This window comes from Anas acuta, chromosome Z, assembly GCF_963932015.1.
Source record: "Anas acuta chromosome Z, bAnaAcu1.1, whole genome shotgun sequence".
Lineage (NCBI taxonomy): Eukaryota > Metazoa > Chordata > Aves > Anseriformes > Anatidae > Anas > Anas acuta.
In genome coordinates this window covers 48682426-48710036 of record NC_089017.1, presented here as the reverse complement: position 1 = coordinate 48710036, position 27611 = coordinate 48682426, and the positions used below count along the sequence as shown (strand labels likewise).

Below are 27611 nucleotides of genomic sequence, written 5' to 3'. Positions count from 1 at the left end.
ATTCACAGATAACTATTTCCCTAGCTGCTTAGCCAGAGACTGTGACCTGGGAGTGAACTAGGCTCCTCCCTTCTTCTGTACCACTTAGCCTTCAGTGAGTTTGTGCAAATAACTAGCTTCATGTTTAAGCAGCGATTTTGTTGACAAAGATTAAACAAGATGCAGTTCACTCAGTCTTAGCTGTTTTCATGCTGCTATGAGTAAAAACAGTATTTGTAGTAGTTAGATGATAGAACAGAATAAACACAGGAAAGGTTTGTTTTTGTTTTTTTTAGTGCGACAGGCAAACAGGCAATTTTCAAGCCATTTTTTAGGACTGATCATCTGGATGAAGATTATTGGTACCCTCAACACCAATAATAGGATTTTATAGCTCCATAAAAGGATTTTCAATTGAATCATAAAGGAGAGGAGTGTCCATGAAGTTATAAATCTAGGTCTTGCAAGAACCTTGCTTTCAAAATTTAATTTTCAGTTCATCTCTTTTTCCCCAGTTCATGCTCATATAACAACACAGTTAGAGAAAGCTCTTAGCTGTAAATCAATTATATATATATATATATATTTTAAATGGCTAATTCTAAAATTAATAAGAAACTGCTTGTAAGACTATTTTGAATGGAATCCCTGTGTGTTTACTTCTTTGGCTCAAAAATTGGGCAGACTAATATTTCAGATATATTTTACACTGGAATAAGAGCACACAATAATCTTCATCATTAACATTTAAATTCTCTATTTTTGCATTATGGTTTCTAGCAAACAATCCCCACATCAGAAAGTAAATGCTACCATTCTTTCTCTAACCTGATATAGTAAAAATAATGAACTGTTTTCTGTTTGTATAATACATTTACTCGCAAAAGATTTCAGCACTCACTTCATCTCTGAACAAAATATAGTCACCTACCTGCAGAGGGAAATCTCAGGACAGTTTCACAGTACAATGCAGCGGTGCAATTTAGAGCAGGCAACAGAAGCACCCTGTTTCCAAGTTAAATTGTTAGTGGGGCTCAACAGCCGCATAGTTAGGTATGTTTTGGAGCTGGTATAGCAGTTCGCACACCTGTTGTTGCAGAAGCCGCGCTGGAATGACTGAGCACAAGCAGTTAGAGCTACCCCGCTACCCTGATGCTAAGGCAGCACCTTGGTTCTTCTGGCACAGCACCTTTCCCTGTGCTTCTGCTGGGAACCCAGCTTGCTGAACATCTAGGCATGATGACTTTGTACGCTTCTTCTCCTTGCTCTACACACACAGAAGTGACCACGGTGTGCACAGCTTAGCAAGGACACAAGGAAAGCAGTTGCCAGGGCTCAGGCTGCTGCTGTTAACGTGACCAACTTTGACCACCCATTTGGTTCAGCTGGTTCCTCAGTTACTCCAAAAGAGCCACTAGGAGAGCAGGCCATGCTCCTACCCTTACCATTTATCAGCTGCATCAGCCAAAAATTAATAATCATGTAATCCTTCAGCACTCCTTCAGTGAAAACAAAGGAAGATGACAGGGCACATCTAAAGCATCGACCTGTAACTACTCCATGCTGAAGTATCTCTGCAGCAGCTAATTCCTTTTCATATTTAAAGGGGAAAAGCAGAAATAGAGGGAGGTAAACTATATATATTACTTCAATGTTCTAACTGAACCAGCCCAACACTCAGACATCTGCATAATAGAGCTTAAAAGAAGCATATATATACATTATGTATGTATATATGCTCCTTTTAAATACATATATAAAGAAAAGTAGCCAACCTCTAATACTGAGCTCATTTAGCAAGCTGACTTCTGGAGACTCCACCGAGAAATCCAGATGGAGTAAAGATGATAACGTGTATACAAACGTTATGCGAGATTTATGTTGAAGATTGCTAGATCCAGAAAAACAAATGCTTCCAGAGACTTCTAGAGTACATACTGTCTGTCAACAAAAACCCTCTCTTTAGTTCAACATTTAATACATGGAGAAAAAAAAAAAAAAAAAAAAAAAAAGGCCAAGGACTCGTGCTTCTAATGGCTTTTCTGTTTCTCTGAATCCCCTAAAAATCACTTGCCAATGTGCTGCCAAGAAAGCTTTCACATCTCAGTCCCCGTTTAATATCATACTCGTGGTATTAAAATGGGTTACACATCACAATACAAGGTTTGTAAAATAAAAAAATTACAGTGCCAAAAACATGAAAGAAAAAACACTCTTTTCTTGTAAAAGCATGTCTTCCATTTATACAGAATACTTGGCAGATGGCAGCACAAATTTTGTAGTTTTAAATCAAGCTAAAAAGCTCCACAGACAGCCCTACAAATGCTTCCACAAGGAATTCAGAAATGCACCACTTCACACAGTTCTCATCTTTGATCACAAAATTAAATAGATGCCTTAGAAAAATGCACACATACAAGTAAGGAACACCACAGGGCTGTCATTTTGCTGGGACTGGGGGATATGTGTCTGGAGGTTTTCAGTATGAAATCTACTAAGTACTTTGAACAGAAGTTATCCATCCTCTAGCATTTCTGTCCTTCCTGCTCCTGGTTTTCTAGCTGTGTTTCACTGCCTAGACTACATCTTACTGGGGATACTGAATTTACATACTTGAAGAAAATTTTTACTGCTTTTCTTTTTCCTTTTTTTTTTTTTTTTCTTTTGGTATTAGTGACACTTTTCTTTCTAGGCTTTCTGCAATTGCCTTTTAAATACCTCCCTGTTTAGTGCTCTCTGAAAAATAGCTGGCGCTTTGTTAATCTGTTTCCACATACTAATAAAAGGTTGCAGTCAGAAATAAACCCTCTAGCACTCCAAGTGTGTATCTGTAACATCTGAAGAGTATCTGTAATCCAAAAGAAAATCCTCAGCTCTAAGTAAATATCAATTAGTTTTGCAAGCAAGAACAAATTTGCTATCTCTCTCCCACCTGCCCTGTTCTCACCTAGCATGATTCTTAAAGTGCTATTTTGGATTACAGAATACAATCCTGCATTGTAATGGAAAAAAAAATATATTGTATTTTTTTTGTATATCCAAAGGAACCAAGAGCCCTTTGGAAATTTACTAAATGAAGCCTAGTACAGACTATTCATCTGAAAGGGCTTTTTCAATTATTTCAGTGTTAATTCTACAGAGTCACAACTTTTGACACCAAACCTTGTCAAATTAACAGGTATCAAAAAGAGGAGTTGCCAACACTCCTGTTAACTCTTGTTAAGCGGGGATATGAAGTCTATTCTGCAACCACGAAGTGAAGGAACTTGGGAACTTGGAGATGACCATTGATTTTCTTGTCCATCCCAACACCAAGTAAGAAAGGTAGGGAAGCTACAACAACCCAAGCAAGGTCTAGAATCTGTAGTAGTAACTTCAGTGATTGCGGTATGTGGTATTTAGTACGGCATGGGTGAACTGCAGAATAGGGTTCACCAGGTTCTCATAAGGGCTTAGCTGTGAAGGGCTATTAATCCCTGAAACTTCAATGATCTTCATTTCAGCACCAAGAGCAGGAAAGCTCTCTTTCACTGCTGGCATAATCAGTTGTTCTGGGAGCTTCCCGTCAGAGAGGGACGTCTCAGTCACCCAGGCAGAGGTAACTCCTCTTACCAGCATCCCTAACCTGCTTAGAAAAAAGCACTGTCTAAAAAAGGAGTTTATTTATTTCAATTAAGATGTAGGTTACTTTTTCCCTTCTTCAGTCAGGCTTGGCCCCAGAATGCAGCTACAGAGGAACTCCCTAAATAGGATACCCAACAAAGACTTACATGAGATCCAGTTAGGATCCAGTAGGAACCCAGTTATCCTGGCATTGCACCACGTCTGCACAGCAACTCTGAACAGCTACTGTCGTAATTTAACTGTTAGGGCAAGAGACAAACTGTGCCTTTAACAGAGGCTACAAAATTCCTTCTAAGACTTAGCAACCTAGCTGGAGAGACGCCCATGAGACCCAATTCATCCCCTGCATGGGCTCATTTTCCCAAATACTGATCCTGTGGCAATCAATTTGCAAAGGACTGGACTGCTTTTCAACTTCTCTGGATCAGTCCCCACCTCCCCTTAGAGACAAGAGAAAGCACTTTACTATCTCAATTACCCGTATCTATTTCAGGATTGCAGGCAAAGAGATGGCTAAACTGCACTCTAGGCAACACTGCAATATAATCTCTAGATTTCTTCACCACAAAGTAGCCACTCCTTTCCAGTAGGTACTTTTGACTCTCTGATCCACCTCTCTCCATCTCAGCTACAACAGCTAATGATGAGTTCCATCCCTCCTTTAAAGACAGGATTCCCATGACACCCTGAGTGCTCTGCTCGATATGTTTTTCCTCACGCACTACGTCTGTGCAAGAGCACTGTGGTATATACGTAGAGACTGCACTGCCTGCTGTCAGTGCCTCAAGCCTTCCTGTCAGACTCCGCTAAGGCTAATCCTCAGCAAGCGTTACCCTGTTCAGCTCCAAGAAAACCAACAAAGTTTAATCAGTCTGCTCTTGTTGACATTGGTCCAGACTTGAAAGCAGCAAGGTATAACCAAATCATTAAAATTCCTAACAAGCAAAACACAAATCATAATTATTTCAAAGCCCAGCATTAGTCAATTTTCTGCAAGTGTTCTCCCCAAATCCACTTAGCATTTCTGAAGACTTCCAGTAGAAAAAGGCCTGAAGCCTTTTACATCAGCATCATACATGCAAGCTATAACAAGGAAACTTCTAGCTTGGTTTTCTGCTAAGGTGCACCTACAGGCTGTCCTGCCCCCCTTGTAAACACGCTGCTCTTCATCGTCCCAGCTAAAGGTGTAACCAAGCGTTCCAGATAGGCAGGCTATGCAGAGACCAAAAAAAAAGGTTGTTACCATGTTATTTACTTAAAATCAAACTGACCAGTTCAGAATACACCAGTCTAACAGAGCAAATGAACAGTGTCACAAGGCATTTCTAGAAGGGGGAGGCACTAATTATTTAAGAAATACTTGCTCTTCAGCACCGAGGGCAGAGTCAGTTCTTTCTTGTATTTTTCCATTACAGTAGCTATTTTTAATCTTGTGACTTAACTAATATAACAGCTCTCTCCTCAAATTACTCTCGCAATCCCAATAACAACATACACATTTGAGAAGAACTTGTGCACTTTAAGAAACGATGTGAGGAAAAGCAGATAGAAAAATCCTGAATAAAAGCAGAAGGACAGCATCCCACGTACAGTCCTACCCGCAGCTGCCTGAACCAAGAAGTCTGTTTATGTTGACCACAGCACAGAAAAGGAATAAAAACTAATGGCAAAAAAAAAAAAAAAAAAAAAAGGAAAATAAGCAAGTCAGAACTGAAATAATTCTGCTCAAACACAGACAAAAAACTTCCTTCTTTTTATAGTTCACATTACCTGCTGCCCAAAAGCAACCTAGCTGACCAAACCAGAAGAAAATATCACTTTAATCAGCTCTACAAGACCAGAGATTGTGAAAGCAAACAGTGCTCAGCTGGTGTTGTGCAGATGGGCACACCAGTACCTCTTTACAGGTTGTCACTGCTCTCTGGAATTCGTGTTTTCAGCCCAGACCTCTAACCATCAGCCACCACCACAAAAAAAAACAACCTTCAGCAATGTGGAATAGTGCAGACCTCTGAGGATGTGGCTGTATCCACAAATGTGACCCATGAGCAGGAGATGCAATTAGCCAACTTAGCTTACCACTGTCAATATCCATCGTCAGATGCTGAAGCTGCCCATTTCCAACTACATTCCGATGCCTACTGCGTGATATTGATTAGACGAGTCTGAAAGCCTCCAAAACATTAATTATGTAGAGTGCTAAGTGTCAAACTGTCTGCAGATAGCCAAATGGGCAATAATAGGCACAAGGATTTTCTAAGTTCCAAATCAAACCATTTTCATTTACCATATTGTTTCAAGTATCGCTTACAGCATGTGTGACTAACTCATTATACATGATCTGGATAAGTAACCAGAACACTGGAGACAAAGCAGCATAAGCATTTCCAATATATTTCATTTTAACTCTACTCACAAATGAGCAGTACACATGCTTGTTCTCCCATGACTACAAAGAAGGTTTATCTGCTTTTGGTTTCATCTTGGGTATGCCATATTTAATTTTAATATTTCAATATAAGATCTGAAATCCATTTTCAACTTAGATTTCAAGGTTCTTTCTGAACATGAACTAAAAGAGAGATGTGTGAAACATTCTCTCTCGGTCTGCTTTTTGCTTTGTTATAAACATTTTTTCATTTGTCCAATACATCTGAGAATTAAGAACAAAATCTTAAAACCTGCTCTATTAGGAAAACAAATAATTCTTCAGAACAATCATCAGACCCAGTAACAACATGAGATCATATTATGGCAGAAACTCATCTCAAGAAAAATGATAGAAATACAGTAAGATGCTACATGCAGTCCACTTAGAAATTCTTGGATCTGACTAGACTAACCATGCCAGAAAACGTTAAGCCTTGTAAAGACTGTAATTTTAACAGCTGCTGAACTCAAATCCCAAAGTCTCAAAAAGTACCGTGACATTGTATAGTGGTTTTGCTGCTCATAACCTATGCACTGGACAAGCAAAGACAAGGAAAATGGATTACAGCAGGATATGTAAACCCACATCATGCTATCTCTGCAAAGGATGAGACAACTCGAATATCACGGAGCACAAAAGGAATAGCAAACAGAAATTCACCTAGGCAAGAAATCAGGTGGCAGAACACTTTGATTTTCTTTTTTTTTTTCTTTTTGGATCATATCAGCTACAAAGACAACAGAACAGAAGCAAACAGTGCCAACTATATTGACATGTCATGTGTACATGACAGCAAAACTGGTAAGAAAAGGAGACAAGAACTCAAAGTCTTTCTGCCTTTTGGTTTCATGTAAATAGGAAGCATAAATAGATCATATTTTTTTAAAGAACCTCACCAGACTACTTGAGTACATGCGAAAAACTTGATAGTGTTTTCCATTAGGATAATTTCACCTTTCACAATAGCTAACAAGCATAATCTGACAGATACACAGTTTAAGACCTCCACGTGATTGTAAGCATAGGCTGAATTCTTGCGATGTGGTTTGAAATTTCAGCAAAATTCCTAGAAATACACTTAAGGATTCAGGAAATCAGCAAGACACGGACATGTAAAAGTACAGGTTACACATAGAAACATTTCTGCAATAAAAATGTAAGCAAAAGAGTACAATTATGGTCCTTTATTTCCAGAACCATCTTTCTGAATAAACCTGTTCCTGCCTCAGCACTAATATAAAGCACTGAGAATCCATCGTTATCACGCAGCCCTTGCTAATTGTACAGGAGAAATAAAGTTGGTACGATGTTTCAACCAGAATATTCTATTTCAGAATTAAGAGGACGGCATTTCCAAAGTACTGAAGAGAAAGGGGAGATGATTCTTTGAGTGCAATGTGCATACTGAATGCTGCTACCAACTTTCTTCACAGTTTTGTCTTTGGTACAATGCGCAGTGGATTCCTCCTCAGAGGCTCACTATTCCATGTGGAGCAATGAGAGAAACTTGTGGGATTGTGCAGGGATACCGTTACTAAGTCCAAGTATCACATACTTTTTCCTTTGGCAAGTTTACAGGAGTGTTGGAGTTACAACTAACTCGCATGAAGCTGAATAATTAAAAACAATACCAAACATTAGCATAAAGGGTGTGGAGCTCCACACACTTTCTCTTGCAAGTAAAATGGATTACAGCAGGACCTGCAAATCCATGCCCCACTATCTCTGCAAAGGATGAGGCAACTCTAATACTGTGGAGCACAAGAGGAATAGTAAACAGAAATGGATTCACCTAGGCAAGAAATCAGGTGGCAGAGCACTTTGATTTTTGAGGAAGATGCCTTGTGTAGTGCCTACACTAGTTACAGACCCTCCTACTCAATGGACTCAAGCTGAGGAGAATGCAGGAAAAAACAGCACAGGATTTCTCATGCCATAGCTTTGGTGACACTGCAAAGCTCACCTTGGAGTCCAACACAGAAAATGTGAAGTAAACAGGAGAGAGATGCTACTTTGAAGTCTGAGTGTGTTCCGTGGCGAAGGAACCTGAAGAAACAGCTCTGAGGAAAATAAGAACATCATCCGATGGATGGAGAGGGGTGATGGGGGAGAGGGTTGTAAGAGATGACAGAGAAGGGAGAACAGGGACAGGGGGAGAGGAAAGGCCAGAGAGAGGGGAGGAGACAGAGAAAGGCCCAGCAGTGGGAAGGGGCCAGCAGAGAGGGAGGGAGCAGCAGGGGAGGGCGAGGGACAGGCAGAAGAGCAATGACTGGCATGAGGGAGAAGGACAATGTGCAGAGAGGGGGTGAGAGGGAAGGGAGGTGAGAGGGCAGAGTCGAGGTGGTGGTGGTGGGGAGATGGGGGGCAGAGAGAGAAAGGGGAAGAAGGAAAAAGAGCATACCATGGGAAGGGTGACACGGGAAGAGACAAAGAGGAGAGAGTGGGGAGGAGTGACAGGTGAGGGGAGTGAGTGGGAAGGGAGAGAGAAAGTGGCAGGGGGAGAGGAAGACATAATGCTGGGAGCAGCAGGAGAGGCAGGGGAGAAATACAGGCAGGAAGGAAAGGAAGGGGGAAGGCTGAGGAGGAAGTCCAAGAAAGGAAAAAGAAGGCAAACAAGAGGAAGAGAGCACAGGGACGTGTAAGCAAATGACAAAAAGGCAGAAAGAATGAGTGAGCAAGACAAAAAAAACAGGGAAGGGCAAGTAAGAGGGAGAGGGACTTGGAAAGAAGTACAGACAGACAACTGAGAGGAACAGGAATAGAAGCAGAGGCAAAGAAAGCAGAGTGTGATGGGGGAAAGAGATCCTCAGCTCTGGCGAGCCTAAACCTTCTCAGGAATGGTCTTTACGCACCAGTGCACAGCTTCCAGCAGCTCCTGTGGGGGATGCAGGCCGGCATGTCCCCGGGCACAGAGGTTGCTCAGGGCCTCTCCCTGAGGTAAAGGGAACGAGAAAGAGAGAAAGAGCAAAAGAAAGGAAATAGGAAAAGCACTGACTGGAGGGATGGCATGCAAGAGAGCAAAAACATGCCCCAGAAAAACTTGAGAAAGGGTGACAAGAGAGAAAGAGCACACAGTAAGGGAAACTGCACAGGAGAGAGAGGGGAAGCTCTAGAGAGCATGCAAGAGACGAAACGCACAGGAGGGGGGGGGAAGGCCCACATGCAAGACAGAGAGGGGATATGCACAACAGAGGGGAAGCATAAGGAGAGCAAGGAAAAGTGCCTGGGAGGGAATGGGACACTATGTGAGACAGGGATAGAGAGGAAAGTACCTGGGATGATGCGGGGGGAGCACGCAAGAGTGGGAAACTGCACACAGTCTAGAAGGGAAGAAGACAGGAGGGAGAGAGGTGAGGACAGCATGTGTGCAGGGGAAAGCATGCAAGAAAGAAGGTATATACAAGAGGGTAAGAATGAGATGCTGACAAAGCCTGAGACAGAGAAAGTGTAAGATAGGGGTGAAAAGTGAGAACACACACTAAGGAAAGGGCAAGGCAGACAAAGCAGGAGAAAGGGAGAGAGAAAAATGCCTGTGAGATGTAGGGGAAGTGTAGACAGAGAGCAAGAAAACAGGGAAGGGAGACATTGAATGCACAAAGAGACAGAAAAAGCACTTGTCAAGAAACACGTGACAGAGAGTAAAGCTGCCAGCAAGAGAGAGAGAAAGGGAGAGAGAGAGGGGAAGAATGAGAGAAAGACACCTGGAAATTGTGAGAGAGGGGAGGGTTGCCTGAGAGGGGACAGAGGCATAGGCAATACAGGGAAAGAGAGTGCATGACACAGAAGTAAAGCAGAAGGGAAGGTATTTGAGAGGGAGAGACCATGGGCTTGTGTTAAGTTGGAGTGCTGAGGAGAGCATGAGAGAGTGAAAAACATTGACAGTTGAGGCAGGGGAAGCTAGAGAGAATGAGAAAGGCAGCCTGCATGCACTGTAAAGTGAACGGGCACATGCACCAGGAAAGAGCTAAGGGAAAGATGCAGAGAAAGGAAAGCCATGCAAAAAAGAGGAAAGACATCATGAAAAGATGAAAGCTATGAGGCAATGTATGAGAGAAGGATGGAAAAGTGTGCAATGTATGAAAGGGGATGGAAAAGATGGAAAAGTGTGCAAAGAGAGAAAGCATACAAGACAGGGCAAGCAAGAGACAAAAAGTGTGTAAGGGGCAGCAAAGAGTAAGCATGTGAGAGGGAGGGAAAGCATGAGCAAAAGAGTCCACAAGAGAGTGAGAGGAAAGGTGTGCACCAGAGAAGAACGGTATGAGGGAATGAAAGAGGAAATGCACCAGACCATGGAGAGGGAAGCTGTGCTAGAGAGGGAAAGCCTGTGGCTGAAGGAATGCATGCCAAGGTAGGGGGTACACACGCAAGAAGAAACAGAAAGGCTTGGGCATGAAAAAGCACCTGAGAGAGAAAGCACAGATGTGAGAAAGGAAGAACACATAAAGGGGAAGCATGTGAGAAAAGGAAACCAAGCAAAACAAAGGGGGAATGTGTGTGGGAAAAATGGAGTGTAAGACAGGAAGCAGAAGCAAGAGTAAGCGCATGAAAATTGTAAGAGAGAGGAGATGTGAGAGAGTAAAAGCAAATATGAGAGGGGGCATCATGCAAGATTGTGGGCAAGGGGAAGGAGGGAAAGCATGGGGGAATGCATGCAAGAAAGAGGGACCACATGGAGGGCAGCAAAAGCAAGGAAAGAAAAGGGCTACACAGGAGAGAGAACATGAGCAATGGAAAGGAGGTAAAAGAGTGAGAGAGTGGAAGCACACAGTAAAGAGAGGAAAGCATGTGTGTGAGAGAAGGAAAGAAATGAGTGAGATAGAAAAACAGGAGGTCACATCCATGAACATGAGAAATGTATGCAGGAATGATCAAGGAATGCTGTCTGACAGACAGAGGGGAAAGCTCATGTGAAATAAAAGCATGTACAAGAGAGGAAGCATGCTAGAATTGGGTGCATGCAAGAAAAGGAAAGCACGAGTAGAAGAGAGAGAAGGAGGGAAAGTGTGTGAGAAGGAGAGGAAGCATGCGTGGGGGGGGAAGAGCAAGTGAATAAAGAGGAATGAAGAGAATGCATGGAGGTGGAAGAGTACAAGCAGGAGAGAGGTTGTGAGAAAATAATTTGTGAGAGGGAGCGTGCAAGAAAAGGGCAAGACAGAGTGGGAAAGGGCACGTTAGGGAGGGAAGGGGTGCAATGGAGATAATGGTGAGCACATGCAGAAGACTGAAAAAGCAAGTGAGGAGGAAAGCATGCTAGAAAGGGAAGTCACGAGGAAAGCATGGGAGAGTGTGTGAGAGAGGGAAAAGGTGTGTGAGAGAGAGACAAGGGAAAGCACAGACAAGAGAGGGGAAGCACAAACATGGGGAGCGTGCCAGGAAGAGCACAGAAGGAAGGGACGTGAGCCCACAGTGTGCACAAGAGGCAGAGAGAGGAAGGGAGGTACAGAGGGAAAAGCACATGCACAGGAGAGAAGTAATTCATGCATGGAGAATGCAGGGAGAAGTAGAGCATCACAGAAGGACTTCACAACAGAACATACGAGTCAGCAGGTAGCAAAGCACATGCAGCTGAGGTAAAGTGCAAGTAGAGTCAAGGAATGGTTTGGGTTGGAAGGGACCTGAAGGATCACCCAGTTCCAACCCCCTGCCATGGGCAGGGACACCTCCCACCAGCCCAGGCTGCCCAAAGCCCCATCCAGCCTGGCCTTGAGCACCTCCAGGGACAGGGCATCCACAGCTTCTCTGGGCAGCCTGTGCCAGGGCCTCACCACCCTCTGAAGGAAGAATTTCTTCCTTATGTCTAATCTAAATCTACCCCTTTTTAGTTTAAAACCATTACCCCTTGTCCAAGCACTACACTCCCTGAGAAGCACATGTAAGAGAGGGAAAGTGCATGCATGCAAGAGAAAAGGAAAACACAGATACAAGGGGAAGAAAGCACACCTATGAGAGGCAAAGCACAAGAAAAAGAAAGCACTGGAGAGATGGCACAAGACAGGGAAATGACATGAGAAGGGCTGCACAAATGAGCGGGATAGTGGATAACAGGGAAAGTCCACGAGCTACAGCAAATGCTATAGTGAGGTTGCAGAAGTGAGAAGAAAAGGATTACGGAGGGCAAGACAGCCCAAAATCTGTCACTGCTATTAAGAACTGAGGAAAAACAGATTAAATGCACCTGCTTTTTCCTCATCCTTGCTTGCTAGGTAACCATCTGCATCAAGTGAGAGAGGGGAAACAGGCATGAGAGACAGTAAGGCATGCAGGAGTGGGAAAGACTGCAAAGGCAGGGAAAAGCAATGGAGAAAGAGAGAGAAGAGCAAGAGAAAGCTGTACAAGAGTGAAAGTGCACGACAAAGTGGGGAATGTGTGTGATTGAAAGTATGAGAGGAAGAATGCATGCAAGGAATGAAAAACGTGTCAGGTCTGGAAAAGCAAGTGAGAGATGGGGAAAGCAAGAGAGCACCAGAGCAGGGTGGGATGAAGCAGATGAGGGAGGGATGCGGAAGAGAGAAAGCAGCACGAGAGAGAGGCAGTGCACATGGTTTTGAGAAGCGGAACATGTGAGGGAGAGGCAAAAGATGCAAGAGGGAAACAGCAGGCACACTGGGTCAGGGAGAGAGGAAAACACATCAGACTGTCTCTCTCGTGCTTCACAAAGAAATCCCTAAGAGTCAAACCCACAAGGGACAAAAAGAAAGCAGGAGAGAGGGGCAGTGCGTGTGTGAGAAGCTAAGTGTATGTGAGAGGAGGGGGAAAGAGGGACAGAATCAGGCAGGGAAGTGCAAGGGCTGGGGAAATCAGGTGTGAGAGCCTGGCCGTCTGTGTAAGGGGGGTGAGAAGAGTGCCCATGAGAGAAGGGATGCTGGGGTGGGGGTGCATGGAGAGAGGGGAAACGTGCTTTGGGAGGCAGACCGTGTGAGAGGCAAAATGTGCTGCAGGGAAACATGCCTGCAAGGAGAAGGTCTGCAAGAGAGAAGCAAAGCAAGGGAGACAGAGGCGAGAGAAAGTGCAAGAGGCAATCACAAGAGGGAAGAAATACAGAAGAGAGCAAAAGTGCACGAGTACTTTTTTGTACAAAGGAAATGATGAGAAATAGGCAGAACACTTCACCTGGTGGGAAGTAGCTCAACGAGTTACATTGCATGAGAGAACAACAGTGCATGAGACCGAGGGGAAGGAAAAAGATGTACCAGAGGCAAAGCACATGATAGAGACCAGGAAAACACACGCGCGAGAGAGGGAAAGTGAAAGGAAGAAATTACATCCAAGTGGGAAGGGAAATGGGGGTTTGGGGTGGGGATGGAGCAGAGAGAGAGAAAGACAGAGGAGAGGATCAGGGGGCAGCAGAGAAGAGGGGCTGGAAAGGCACCAGCAGGATGCCAAAGTGTTGGGTGGGAAGCAAAAGCAAAAGACCATGCAAGAGAGGGAGCGAGCAAGCAGCACCAGTAAAAAGTGGCAAAGGGGAAAGCACAACGTTGTAAGAGAAAGAAGAAACATGAGAGAGAACAAGAATGTAAGTGAGGTGAGAGAGGACAAGCATGAGAGAGGTAGGATGGAAAGGTGTGTGAGAGGGAGGGAAGGCGAGGAAGCAGGGAGGGGTGTGTGAGGCAGGGAGGGAGAGGGGGAGGGAAGAGAGGGAAGGAGGGGGCAAGAATGAGGTCTAGAGGGGGTAGGAAAGAGAGAAAAGCAGGGACAGAAAGTAATAGAGGAGTCCCAAATAACAGAGGGAGAGCACAAGCAAGGGACTGAAAGCATGACTAAGGGGAAAAGGGCATGCAAGGATGTGTTAGAGCTGGCAGAGCATGCAAGGGAGGTGAAGGCAGGAGCGAAGGAGGAAGCGTGCAAAGCAAGGGAGGATGAAAAAGGAGCACACAAAAGGGAAAAGAGCCCATGAGAAGCGAAGCGTGTGAGAAAGGCTGGGGTGCACAACTGAGAAAGGGAAGGCACTGAGCGAGAGGGAGTGGTGCAGAGACTGAGATGAAGGGAGGCAGGGGCAGCAAAGGAGAGACAACAGAGAAAGCCAGTGGGCAGGGCAGGGAAAAGAGAGAGGAAAAGGTGGGAAGCTTGTGACAGAGGGGGAATGGTTTTAGAGAGCACAGGAGTAACTGAGAAGGGGGTGACAAGCCCTGGGAGGATGCATGGCAAGACAGAGAGAGGGGCAGTGAGCTGGACAGGGAAGGGCAGTGAGTGAGAAACTGGAAGCCTGAACGAGACAAAGTGCAACTATGAGAGAAAACCCATGTCAGAGGGAAATGCATGCTATGGGGGAAATTATGTTAGACAGGAGAGCAAGAGAGAATACGAGTGAAGTGTGAAAAAAAAAAAAAGCCAACACGGCAGCAGCAAAGCATGTGGGACAAAGCAGCACAGTGCAGAGGAGAGGAAAAGTGCAAGGCAGGGAAAGAGGCCAAGCATGGGTGGGAAAGGCGATGTGCACGCGTGCCTGAGAGCATCCGTGAAGCCAAGAGGCAGAGCAAGCGACAGAGAGGAGACACGTGAAGGAGAGCAAGGCGTAAGGGAGGGAAGCAGGCAAGGCCAATGTGGGAAAAATGCACCACATGCAAGGGGGGAGGTGGTGTCAGAGTGGGAAAGTGCAAGGGGGGAAAACTGGATCCTGAGAGAGCAGCAAGCATGAGCGTCACACACCAGAGAGACAGGGGAATGGGGGAAGCCCACACAGAAGAAAGATGGGGACAACCCACAGGAGAGATGAGGAAAGCATGCAGTGACAGGGAGCATTTGCAAGGGTGGGAAAGCAAGAGAGGGGAGGAATAGCTGTGGGGGGAGGCATAGGTACAGAAGGCAGAGAGCAAGGCAGGGCAAAAGCAAGGGAGAAAAGGGAAAGCGTGAGCAAAAGCATGAACAAAGGGGAAAGCATGCCTGAGAGGGAAAATCAGGGGAGGCAAGAAAGCAAGAGAAGGGGGGAGGCAAGGGAGGGGTAGGGGTGAGAAGAAACTCAAGGGCACAAGAGGAACATAAGCGCACAATGCCATGAACACAATGAATTTGAGAGGAAAGCAAGGGCACACAAGGAAAGTGAGCATGATAGTGCATGAGAAGACAGCAGGGCAGTGAGGGGGAAACGAGCAACAGTAGGGTAGGAAGGGATAAAGAGGGACAGCAAAGAGAGGTGGAGGGAAAGCACAAGCCAGTGACAAAGTGCGAGCAACAGGGAAAGTGCAAGTGAGGGGAATATTGCGTCAGAGAGCACAGGAAAACCATACAAAAGAGAAAGAGAGGAAAAAGCAAAAGCACATGAAAGGCAAAATGCACAAGGGGTAAGATAAGCACAAAAGAGAGAGAGGAAACACGACAGAGAGGAAAAGCATATGTGGGAGGGAATGCATTGCAGGGAGAGAGGGATTCCTCGAGGAGGGAAGAGAGAGAGAAAGCTCACGGCAGGGGAAAGGAGCCAAGAGAGGGAAGCCTCGAGAGACATCGGGAAAGTTCAGGAGATCCAGGGGATGCTGAGAGGGAGGGGAATAGAGAATGAGAGAAACAGAAAGCATGAGAATGAGAGGAGGGAGCACAGGAGAGCAAATGCACAAGAGAAAAGGCACATGTGACAGTCAGAGAGACAAAGCACATGCCAGTGAGAGAAATGACACACCAGAGGGGCATAAAACAGGCCTGGGAGAGAAGGAAAGACAGAAACAGCAAGAGAAAGAGGGGCAGGGTTGCCAAGGAAGGTAGAGGGAAGAATCCCATGCGAGTGAGAGGGAGTCCTCTAATAGATCCAGGTGTGGATCAGTGCAGGTGTGCATTAAATTTAATGAACTGTTTTGCATAAGGAGCATTTTTAAACCTGGCTATACAGGATGTCAGAAAAGCATTGTCTCATGATGGAGAGGCTCCAAGCATGAACAAATGTCGAATACTGCACCTTCTTGTACAGCAACGTGACTCTGCACACACCTGCACCCCAGGTGGAGTACGAAGCAGTGAGCCAGCTGAGCTATGTGCTTTCGAACACACTTCTGTAAGTCAGATGGACACCCTGAGATCAAAAGGAGGAAGGCAGTCTAACTCTAAAACCACCACATTAGAGCAGAAACAAAAAACATCATCGCAGAACCCTTTCCTTTCAGTCCAAGATCACCCACCAAAAAAAAAGGTGGTAGGCCATGTAGAAATTAGCAAGCAGGTCTGATATGCTTACTTAAAGTAGCCTCTGCCTGAAGCCAGCAGCTCTGTCGATGAGCACAATCTCACAGTACGACAGTACACAGCCTTGGTAAGGCTATTTAAAAGCTGTGTGACCACCTCTGCAATGCACCTGTGCAGCACGCAGTACACTGGAGCTTGAGGTCTCAGTTAAGGTCAGCAGTCATTATCAGGAAACAGACCTCATGCTTAATATGCCAATTCTACCAAATATTAAATCACTCTTCTATTTTTTTTTTAAAGTTCCAAATCTGTTAGATGCTTCCTTCTATCTGCATAAAGCAAAAATAACTCAGCCCACCCCAAATCTGTGTGCTTTAAATTCTGTGCTCACTACTTCCTTTAACATTTACATAGAAAGTGTTTCAGCTCCTAAAACACAGCTGCATAGCTGGTCCGTAGAGGAAGAGGATGACATTTATTTTGCAAATGGCTTTGAAGCAACTGTCATTTGTTTGCAACAGAGGCAACTGACAAAGAGGTCTCCATCGCAGAACATTAATGATGTGTACGACAGATCTCCAGCTCGTCACTGCAATGACAGCACGTCGGGAGATACCAAAGTGAGTAGAATATTCTTCCACCCTGTGGCAATAAAGCCACACTCCCAGTTTTAAATCACTTCCAGATTTCCATACACATGAAGGAACCAGTAGGTACCTTCTTCTACATTTTTTATTTCAGTCGGAGAGCTGGGTTGCTGGCAAACACAGTATAGAGCAGGTATTACCATTCTAGAGAACATAGCTGCTGTATATTCTTAGCTGTAAATATTTCTTCATCTTTAATTAACCTAAGGGACAGAGAATGAAGTGAAACCAGAGGAATTAAAATCTACATATGTAAATACTGAAAGGTTCAGAAAAAAAAAAAAAAGCTCTGCAGCGTTCTTTTGTCTTTATCAGGGACTGCAATTTCTACCCAGGACTCAAAACAGAAAATATATTGAAACACTCACTGCATGTCCAGCTTACATTAGAAAGAGAAATGATCAATGTAATAACATGAATTATGAATGGAGGAATCCATAAATGAAATGCATTAGGTTGAAGATGGCAAAAGCTGGTGTTAAATGCTCAAATTCCTGTAACAAGCATGCTTTCCTTCTTCTTTTTATATCAGTATTAAAAGAGAATTCACAGCAAAAATGTAAATTTGCCGTGCAAGCATTCTACATTAACGACGTCCCAGCACAACATTAAAGGTTTTGCAACCAATACCCTCTCATTGGGCGTAACTTATGTCTTCAATACCTGAAAGCTATTTGCTAACAGGAAAGCATTATTAAAACTTTTGATAACTAGGAAAGAGAAGTCAACAGACATGCAGCTTTTTTTCTAATGCTAGGAGACATCCAGCATTCATCTTGGAACCTGACTCATTACACCAATTAAAACACAGATTTCAATGTGCAAGGAAGCCGAAAACTACCATGCTGCCTACCGAAAGAGTGGTAATTACACAACACTGTGACTGTCACCCACGAGACAATTTTTTGGGGTAGGAACTTAAAAATTGAATCTATCTGGAGTATACTGTACAGTGAGGTCATGTAACACAGGTCTGGTTATCCAGTAGCACTGCCCTTTTTTCGGATCACAAGGATCCCCAAATGTGAAGTTCTAATTCAGATCAGAGCGATGCAGTGAACACTCTAAAAACCATCCTTTACATGACTCATATGCTCTCTGGAATTTATGCCAGTCACACACAGAATACTTGGTTAAGTTTAGGCATCTGTTTAATCATTGTTCCCTGTCTCAAAAGTATTTTCAAGAGTTATTGCAGTTTCCATGGAGACTCAAGCAGAAGAGTTCTTACTATTTCTGTCTGTGAAAATCCCATCACATTCCAGCTGCCAAGTTTCTTATGAGAGCATGAAGGACTAAAAGTGGCAGTAATATCCATGTTACTGTCTATCACATGCCATTAGTTATTTTAGAAATATATTTACCTTTGCATATGAGGAGAAGATTTTATAGTTCCATGTGCCTGGTTAGATGGATGCAAATGGTTTAACCACTTACAATCCCAATTCCAGAGCAAATACATTATTTCAAGCAGTCCTTATTTTCTATTCTTTTTTAGCATAGTGGTCTGAAAATACATAGACTACAGGTATCTAATGCACTTTTCCTTCACAAGGAGGCTTTTAACGCTGTCTCCTGTAACACCCTCACAGGCGAACTGATGCAGTAGGGTTGAGATAAGTGGACAGAGAGGTGAACTGAAAACTGACTCAGCTGCCCAGCTCATGGGCTTCTCATCAGCACCACAAAGCCTACCTGGAGGCCACTCACTAGATACTGAACCCAGAGCTTCACAGCGGGGACAATGCTCTTGAGCATTTTCGTTAATGACCTGCATGACAGGGCAGAGAGCACCCTCAGCAAGTCGCCACACAATGCAAAATGGGAAGAGCTGCTGGTACACCACAAGATGGGTGGGAGACTATCGAGTGTCCATCCTTGGAGATAATTAACACCTGACTGGACATGTCCCTGAGGAGCCTGCTCTGGTTGACCCTCCTTTGGACAGCAGAATTGACACCGATGATCTCCAGAGACACCTTCCAGGCTCAAGTATTCCATGATTTCATGAATGCAAAGTGCAGAGAGAGCAAAGGTTATGCTTACATATTTGCCCCTTGGAACTGAGGGCCCCAGTGGAGTTCTGCTTCTAAGAACTCCAGCATGAAGTTCTGGTAAACCAAGTCAGCTGATGCAGCTATAAATTAGATGGAGCTCTGCTAAGTGGCTGCAATAAAACTGGCTGCAAAACATCTATCACGGAGGTCAGACTTCTCTGCTCAAGTCACCTTCCTCAGATGCAAGCAGCTCTGAAACAGGCTGCAGGATGCTAGAAACTGCACTAAGAATGGCATTGCTGTGCTCTTCTGAACACATCCGTTCAGCTGTGAGCTGATTAGGATGGGTCAGCAATCCTGATGGCATTCTGTGCCAATCTAATGGGACCTACTCAGCATACTCAACAAAACCATGGCAGCTGGGTTCTTCTAGACCTTCCTGCCTAGTGGAAGCAGGTAAAGGATCTTCATCTTTCATTCAGAACCACACAAGAAAGGAGAGGGTTTGAATTGCACTGACCAAGGCATATTTGCATACAAAAAACTGAGAAGATTTTATAAAGAACAATCTAAAGCATCCAGCACTTAAAAAAAAAAGAAAAACTTTGTCTTCCATACATTTAAGAAATCACATGGAACAGCCGACCTGTGTCTTCCACAGTTTGACCGAGGAATAATAACAAGGAAATGTGGCAACCATTTGGCCAGCAACAAAACACAGAAGTAAAATAAAATGTGCATAGACCACAGTTTTGAGCGCTGTAACATACCAATTTAAATTATCTCCAGGGGCTAGAGAGATTCCAGTCCAGGGTTATTCGCTGCTTAGTAGAGGAAACAGCCTTACCAGTTGACAGAAATGAACCTTAAAACTTCTACAGGCACAAGTTGTTTGATGGGATCTACTTACATAAGTGATGTGGGTATTACAGGTCACAGCTGCCCACCTGAGAGCAGTTTAAAACAGCACTGTACCTGGCAACACTACTAGTTGAGCTTTTAATCTGCAAAAATTCAATCAAGAAAACATCAGAACAACCAACACTACTATAGACACACATTATTTGAAACAATACTAAACATCTATAGATCTTCAAAGGTTTTGTTTCAGAGAGTTTTTTCATTATTTTGTTACATGATCTTTAAAGAAACATGCTATATGGTATCATATTCTGATCACTGTATGTTAGTGCTGATCACAGGCTGCTGTCTAGGGTTTAAACAAAATTAAAACTTCGTCTTTTTAAATACATTACATAACTTCTGTTTTTTTCCTTTCCCTCTCCACACAATGGCACTGAGTCTGTTTACATCTCTGTGCTCAGAATCCTCTAAGTACAACTGAAAATTTCCAGTTCCAAAGCACCTACAATGTAATTAAGATCAGAAAGTAGTACTAAAAAAAAAAAAAAAAAAAAAAACAGGAACATGGATATGACCAGTGGAATTGTCTAGCGCTAATTTAAACACAGCATGGTAGATGTAAACAGAAACATAAAGGAATTGTGAAAAATGGTAGATTAATAGAATGTAAGTAATAGCCAGGGTTCATGGGTCACATATTTACTAGAAGACATGAGGCAGGGAGTTTTATACGTACACGGTAACTCTTTTTAAAGAGAGTAGAAAGAATGGAAGTCAAGAGCTTGAAGAGCTTAGATATTGGGAAGATGAAGCACAGCAGTAAATAAAGCTAAATGGAGGAGTTTTAGAAGCAGAGTTAAAGTTGAGTTTGTGTCAAGACTTCAAGTAGTAGGGAAAACTCAGGAAAGGTGTTACCGTGGTTATACAAATACAGACATCAGTAATTACTGTATTATACATCTTCTCCTCCCAAAGCAAAAAAATATCAGAATGAACAAAAAAAAGATGTATTAAACATAAAGACCAGTATTTAGACAGTATCAACCTACATAAGACCAAGTATGATTTCAGGGTAACCAGCCTTAAACTAAGAGGAAACGTTCTACAGTAAGTCTCAATCTACTAAGTAGTACATTACTGGTGCAGTACAATCACTCAGCACTAGGATACATAATTTCACTAAAACAAAGCACAGAGTCAGGTATCCTTAAAAACCAGCATGGTAGATAGGCAGGTCAGCGAATAAGGTGCTATCTCTGTCTGTTAAAGGTGCTTGTTAATACACAGCAATGGACACAATGACTGTGCAGGAGTTCAGCCTGTTAGAACTGCTCCTTCCAGGAACAAAAACCTCCACTACTCTATGCAGGTAGGTGAGTTGGGGATACCCTCTTCTTATTCCTTTGACAAACACACACGTGCCAACACAAGTTTGCTGTGTACATATAGCCCAAGACAAGCAAGCAAAAGGAGAAGAGAGAGGCCAGATAACACAAAGCACAGACAGGATGAGACTAGATGACACTTTGTAGATAAAGGAAGTCAGATGTGTTTACAGAGGATAACTATGCATAAGGGAAAGAGTTGTAATTAACCAAATAATGTCTAAAATCCCAATCCCACATGCCAGTCCTGCTGCAATGTTGTTTCCCATTTAAAAAAAAAAAAGAGTAAATTTAAATTCCAAAGATAATAAAGAAAAGACATGTAGTAGACTAAGAAAAGATCTGGGAGGCTCTGGGATGGTAAGAATTTTGTCACTGTCAAATGTTATTTCAGTGAAAATACATGTCAAGTTTCTGTGTTTGTGGATCAATAGGATACTGAATTTACAGCTCCTTCCTACTAGTATATTGCATCTCTCAGTTTGAGTGCCCTGCACAATGACTTAAATGCAGTAGCAAAGAGTCCAATTATATTTTACATGAACTCTAAGTTACATAAACATTTTCCAACTACCTCTTCTTGAAATTCCACATTCATTAATTTATTTTACATTCCTTAATTCCTCTGCTACACAAGATATACAAATGCACAAACATTTTAGCTAAAAGTAACAGTAATAAACATGAACAGACAATAAAATTAGCTTATTTTATTTATCTGAGGTTGAATGCCACTTTGCCAAGCAAGGACAGCTTGTCAAAGAACAGCATATTGGTTAAGTTTGAATTCTACGTCATTATTCTGAAAAGGCCTTCTCAGGCCTCCTACTTAATAGATTCCAAGAAGATTGTTTTTAGGTAGGACACCCTGTTAAAACAAAATATAATAAGATTTTAGATAATTTAGCACAGCAAAATGAGATCTCATTAAGAAACAAAATTAGTAAAACACAGACATATCTTCCCAATACAAAATTTCTGCACATAAAATGAAACTGGAAGAGTGAGGTGATACAAACTCATACCAGAAACGTATGTATTTTCTTAATGGAAAACTAACTTTTAAGGAAAATAATGATGTAAATAAAACTGTTTGTACATTATATAGATGGCATTTATATCTGCAATACGTAAGGGAGCATTACTTTAGTTTTAAACTTGATTACCTGCTAACTTCAGAACTCAAGTAGCACAGCAGATGAATGGCCCAAAGCAAAGGTCCTGCATACGTTGCAAATGCTGTAAGGAAGATTGCTGGTATCTCCACATAGACTTCTAGTCCCACAAACCCTGCTGAAACATCCACAGTAGCAATGCCATTCGAGTTTCCCTGAAAACAGGAATAAAAACCAAAACATTCAAATGTGCCCAAAGAAACATTTATAATACATCAGAATATAATTAATTATTGTACCAGTTAAAGGCTTACTCTTTGAGCCACTTTACAGTATAGACATATTCTTTACATTCTTTACACTGGAATTTCAATACAGCGGCTAACCAAACGGGAGCTTCTGTTTAGGATTTACAGTCTGCTTAGGACATGAACAGCATCTTTTGCTTGTCTTATTTTGTCAGCAAATACATATGCCAGTTTAATAAATTACATCATTAAAACAGGCAACTACACCTGCTGATTTCAGTCTAGTGATGAAAAAAATACATTTTTCACCACACAAGGTTCAAAACCAAGACTTTAAGGCTGTGGTTGAAATTATACTGAGAAATAAATATTTCTTGCCATTAGAGACAATGGGGCTCCAATTTAGAGCTGTAGTGGAACATGTACCAGCCCCCTCCCTGCCCACGACACAAGCTACTGCATGTAACTGGATTAAGACTTGCAAATTCAGAGAGGTTCCTGCTTCCCAAGTCTCTGCACTGCAACAGATTGCACTGAAATGGACAAAAAGCCTAGAGAGCTTGAATCATCAATAAAAGGCATTTCAAGAAAAACTAGAAAGCAAAGTATCAAGAGTTAAGACTTGCACGCTTTATCTAGTTTTCTTTTGCAGTGACTAAGACCACTAAATAACAAGGAATAACATAACACTGAAGGAAATGTCTTCTTCTGAAGATGCCCTGTTATTTAGCTTTACTGAAATACATTAAGCAGCAAACATGCCCTGTGAATTACAGCAGAATATTTCTTAGTATAGTAGGCCACGGTTAGGTTTCCTCAGACTCAGCAGGTCAGTTTCCACATCACTGGCATTCCAGCAGCCATCAAATTCTCCTTTCCTCTCTGCAGGATCCCAGAACAACCCAACTATAAGGGCCGTCAACACTGACAGCCCCAGACACAGTCCTAGTGGAGTAAATACTGAACACATGGTAAGAGCAAAAAGGTCAGGTGCAGCACTTTGAAAGTTGTGCAGGGTGCTGTCCCTTTGAGTATTTATATAGACTGATGAGATCCCCTCTGAGCCAAGGCTGAACAGTCTCAGCTCTCAGCCCTTCCTCACGTGAGAGATGCTCCAGTCCCTTGGGTACCTGAGGGGCCCTGTGTTGGACTCTCTCCAGCGTGCCCAAGCCTCTCTTGTACTGGGGAGCCCAGAACTAGACACAGCAGTCCACCTGTGGTCTCACAAGTGCTGAGGAGATGGAAAGGATCACCTTCCTTGATCTGCTGGCAGCACTTTTGCCCAATGCAGCCCAGGACACCGTTAGCTTTCTTTGTATAAAGGCTGGCTTATGTTCAACTCGGTGTCCACCAAGACCCCCAGGTCCTTTTCCACAAAGTTGCCTTCCAGCAGGCTGACCCCAGCACATACTGCTGCTGGGCTTTGCACTTTACCTTATTAAACTTCAGGAGTTCAGGAAGCTCATGCATACAGCTCCTACCACACTGCATGTTAAGTGTTCAACCACTCCGTTCTCACCAGGAGCCCCCTGAGTCTCGTGAATGGCTCCTCAGGTACTGCTGGCAGAGCCCCAATGAAGCATTTGTTCTTCACGGCAGGTATCTTTCACCAAGACAAGTTCATACGTTCCACACAATGTATAAATAGCTGACAATTCAGAGTATCTGCTCTTAGTTTAAAGTACCACCAAAATATTTCTAACAGCGCCATAGCTTGTTGCTGTAATGGCAGAAGGTGACAGGATGCAATTCAATTTCACATAAAGGTATTCCATAGTAATCCATCACGACCTGAATCAAGGAAGCACAGAGGTAAAAACACTGGGTAGAGACGCTAACAGAGAAGGAGGCCTCCATGGACATGAATGAAAACAATCACAAACTCTCCTCAAAGTCTCAATGGTTTTTCTGGAAAATTTTCAGATACTGCATCGCTCATCACATACAAGCCATGAGCTACAGCACCTCCATGACTCTCACTGAACTGAGAAGAGGTGAAATTCAGAAGTGTTTCACAGAGGTGGAACACAGAATTGACATGCTTCTGGCTGCAGTACCGATTTGACACAGCACACTGTTACTGTACTTCCACTGAGCCCTTCCCACAGCTTTCTAGTAAATATTAACAAACATGGAATGAGAGGAATTCAATTACTTGAGCCAAATAATTTGAGGTGGAAAAAATAAGTAATTGGAGCAGGTTGCCCAGAAAGGATCTGCAACCTCCATTCTTGGATGTTTCAGGACCTGATCAGACAAAGCCCTGGCCAACCTAGTCTGACCTCACAGCTGACTGTGCTCTGAGAATGGGATTCAACCACAGACCTCCTGACGGCCTCTCCAGTGTAAGATAGCCTATAATGCTTGGAAAACCACACAAGACAAGCTATAAACCACTTTAAAATGTCTCCCAGTCCATCTTTCTACCAAAAGGCAAGACCAAATAGATAAAAAAGATTCTGAAAAGATACAAGTCTATGCTGTTCTCCTTCTGTGATAAAAAATAACTAGATTATAAACAAGTCTCAAAGGTTTTAAAGACTGTATTTCCTTTCCCTTCTACTGAAGATACACTGTTCTAAGGATGGAAATAAAACAAAAAACACAAGACCAATAATGAAAAATATTTAATTTTTCTTCATTTATGAGCTCTTATCCAAGGCAACTAAAATACCTCAAGAAATATTTACAGCAACATATATTTTTTGGAAGCTGCTACAGTTAGAGGCAACCAAGATTTATTTCTATTGTTACTGCATGCTGAAGAGCAAGGAGCAATGATGAAGATACAGGATGTTTCCAGGAAGTACGTGACAAGTTAAAAGATGTGAGCAAGTCAGGGCTTAAAAGTAAACAATCAGTCATTCAAGCTTGTTGACAAAATCAACAAACTTGCAATAATATCCAATATAACGTAAGCAGGGGCCATACATTTTGTATGCTTGTCAGAACTGGAGTATTCTTAACTTTGCTTCTCTTCATGAACTTGCACAATACAATAAATAGGGCAACGATCCTAACTTTTAAACAAGGCAGCTTTACTCAAGTTCACATAAATAACTTGATGAAATAACTAAATGATCATGAGAACATAAGATAATTCAGGCTGGAAGGGAACTCAAAAGTCATCTAGTACTACCTCCTGCTGAAAAGAAGTTCAGATACAAAAGAAAAGACCTGGTTGCTCTGGACTTTATCCAGTCAGGATCTGGACATGCCCAAGAACGAAGACTGCAAAACTTACCTAAGCAATTTTTTCCCATGCTTACTACTCACAATCTTGGTAATGGGCCAGGAAAAAACATGTGTCGTGTAAGCGAGTCCCATATAAATTGCAAGTTTAATAAATTAGCCTTTTATGTTCACATTGTCGGAGACATGGAAGGGCCAGCTGCTCTGCAAAGGAACGTAAGCTAGGAAAACAAGCCAGGTGAGCACAGTGAATTCACCAGGAAAGAGTCAGGGTGGCAAGCAGTAAGTCTGGGTCAGGACTGGATCTGGAAATAGTGAACAGGGTCAGATGCAGTCCATTGATCAGCCAGCAAATCCATAGCAACACGACAGGTACAAGAGCAGGCCAGGAAGCTCAAACAAGAGGTTCATGTCCAGGTCAGGACTGAGATGGAACACAGACATATCTGCTTACACAGCTGACATAGCACTGGTGAGAGTCAACAGTAAAGCATCACATTAAAAGCAGCTCCGAAAGGAAAGAAGGACAGGCCCTTGCTTCCAGCTTTTCTCACAACAGTTGCCCTCACTGTAGGAGATGACTTTGTACTTCACTAAACTGATCTCCTAGACAGGAGATGCACTCAGGGTCCTGACACAGTTAAGGTGCAGAATGAAAAAAATAAGTATAAGCTCAAAGCGTATGTTTTCAAATACTTTTTTTTCTATTGCTATTCAGGATCAAAATATTAGCTTTCACACTCAGAAATGTCATCTTTTTCACCCCCTTTCTTGAAGTATACTGACTGATTAATGAAAAAAATCTATTCCTCTGAACCCTGCTTATACTGTACACTTAGGATTTTCATTGCAATTGCTCCATAAAGTCTTTAAAGACCCTATAATATTTTTCAAAAGAATTCTGCCTCATTCATTAAATATGCTATCTTGAACAAAGCTATTTTTACCCACTATCCTATTCAAAAGGCCATCACTTACATTCCATACTTGGTGAGACAGAGTTCCTGCTTTTCTCATTACATATCATCTTGTCTACCAAGATTTAATAAAGACTCAGAAACATGGACAAGAAATCTCATTCTCCTTATAATCACACCAGAACATGTGCAAAAAGTAGTTCTCCAAATTTCTCTCCTATTTCCAGATGGAAGGGTTTTATATTTAGTTTATATTTCCCTTTTCCTGCCTCATTTAGCTAGCACAGTTTAAATTTAGTATCCAATCTGATCAACACCAACAGCAACTTTCAGTGTTTTTCAATTCCTGTATTTCAACCATAAATGTACTAACATTTTCACATGCTACATTAGATCTTTATGTCTGCCTGGAAATTAAAAATCTAGCACCACACTGAAGCCAGACAGTTTAATAGTGGTAGTTCTTGTAATCATGAAATTTGGGGAAAGAAAGTGAGAGAAGACACTTAAATCTGTGCCAGCGGTGGACATCATACCTACATAACACAGTTCTGCTTCCTTCCCATCTCTTCCCCGGCATTCAAGCATAGATATTGATCAGTACAGAGGTGGCAAATGAGTGATTAGCTTGTACCAAGGCAGGCTGATCACAGATCAATACTGAAGCTGAGAACTTGAGAGACTTCTCCTGCAGGAACAGCCTGTTGTACTTCCTTAATGGTTATTTTTGAGAATTATTCTATGTCTGAAAAATTGTTCTCTCTCTGAAATTCAACCCTTCCCTAAGTCAGTCAAAATCTAAGACCTTAGTGTTAATGGTATAGCCAAGACAGGCAGTTGCTAAAACAGGGACACCTTCAGTTTGCTTAGCATGAACAGACTATCTTCCCTGGAAGGGAACTAACTGAAAGCTGTCACCAAACATAGCTCTTTCTTTTTCCCTAAAAAGAAAAAGATTAAGTGTTTACAGGAAAAAAATAAAATCTGTTACTAAAACAGAGAGCTACATCAAGAAAAGAATAGGCACTTTCAGAGTTACTCCTTTCATCATTCAGGTAAGAAAGAGCTGAGAAGTGTATGTAACAACCCATCATCCACAGCTTCT

At 42.6% G+C, this 27611-nt stretch overlaps 1 protein-coding gene across 6 annotated transcripts in view; it reads right to left on the bottom strand.

Moving 5' to 3' along the window:
* Positions 1-27611, bottom strand: part of PIGG (phosphatidylinositol glycan anchor biosynthesis class G (EMM blood group)) — a 74652-nt gene that overhangs the window by 3525 nt on the left and 43516 nt on the right. For 3 of the 6 annotated variants that reach the window (XM_068666084.1, XM_068666085.1, XM_068666090.1), the window contains one exon: positions 22201-22364. In XM_068666084.1, coding sequence (XP_068522185.1) covers positions 22201-22364 — 164 coding nt within the window. Of the gene's footprint in view, positions 1-16664; positions 19790-19824; positions 21903-22200; positions 22365-27611 lie in introns of those variants that run through there. The other 3 variants (XM_068666086.1, XM_068666087.1, XR_011091032.1) reach the window with 3 other exon arrangements.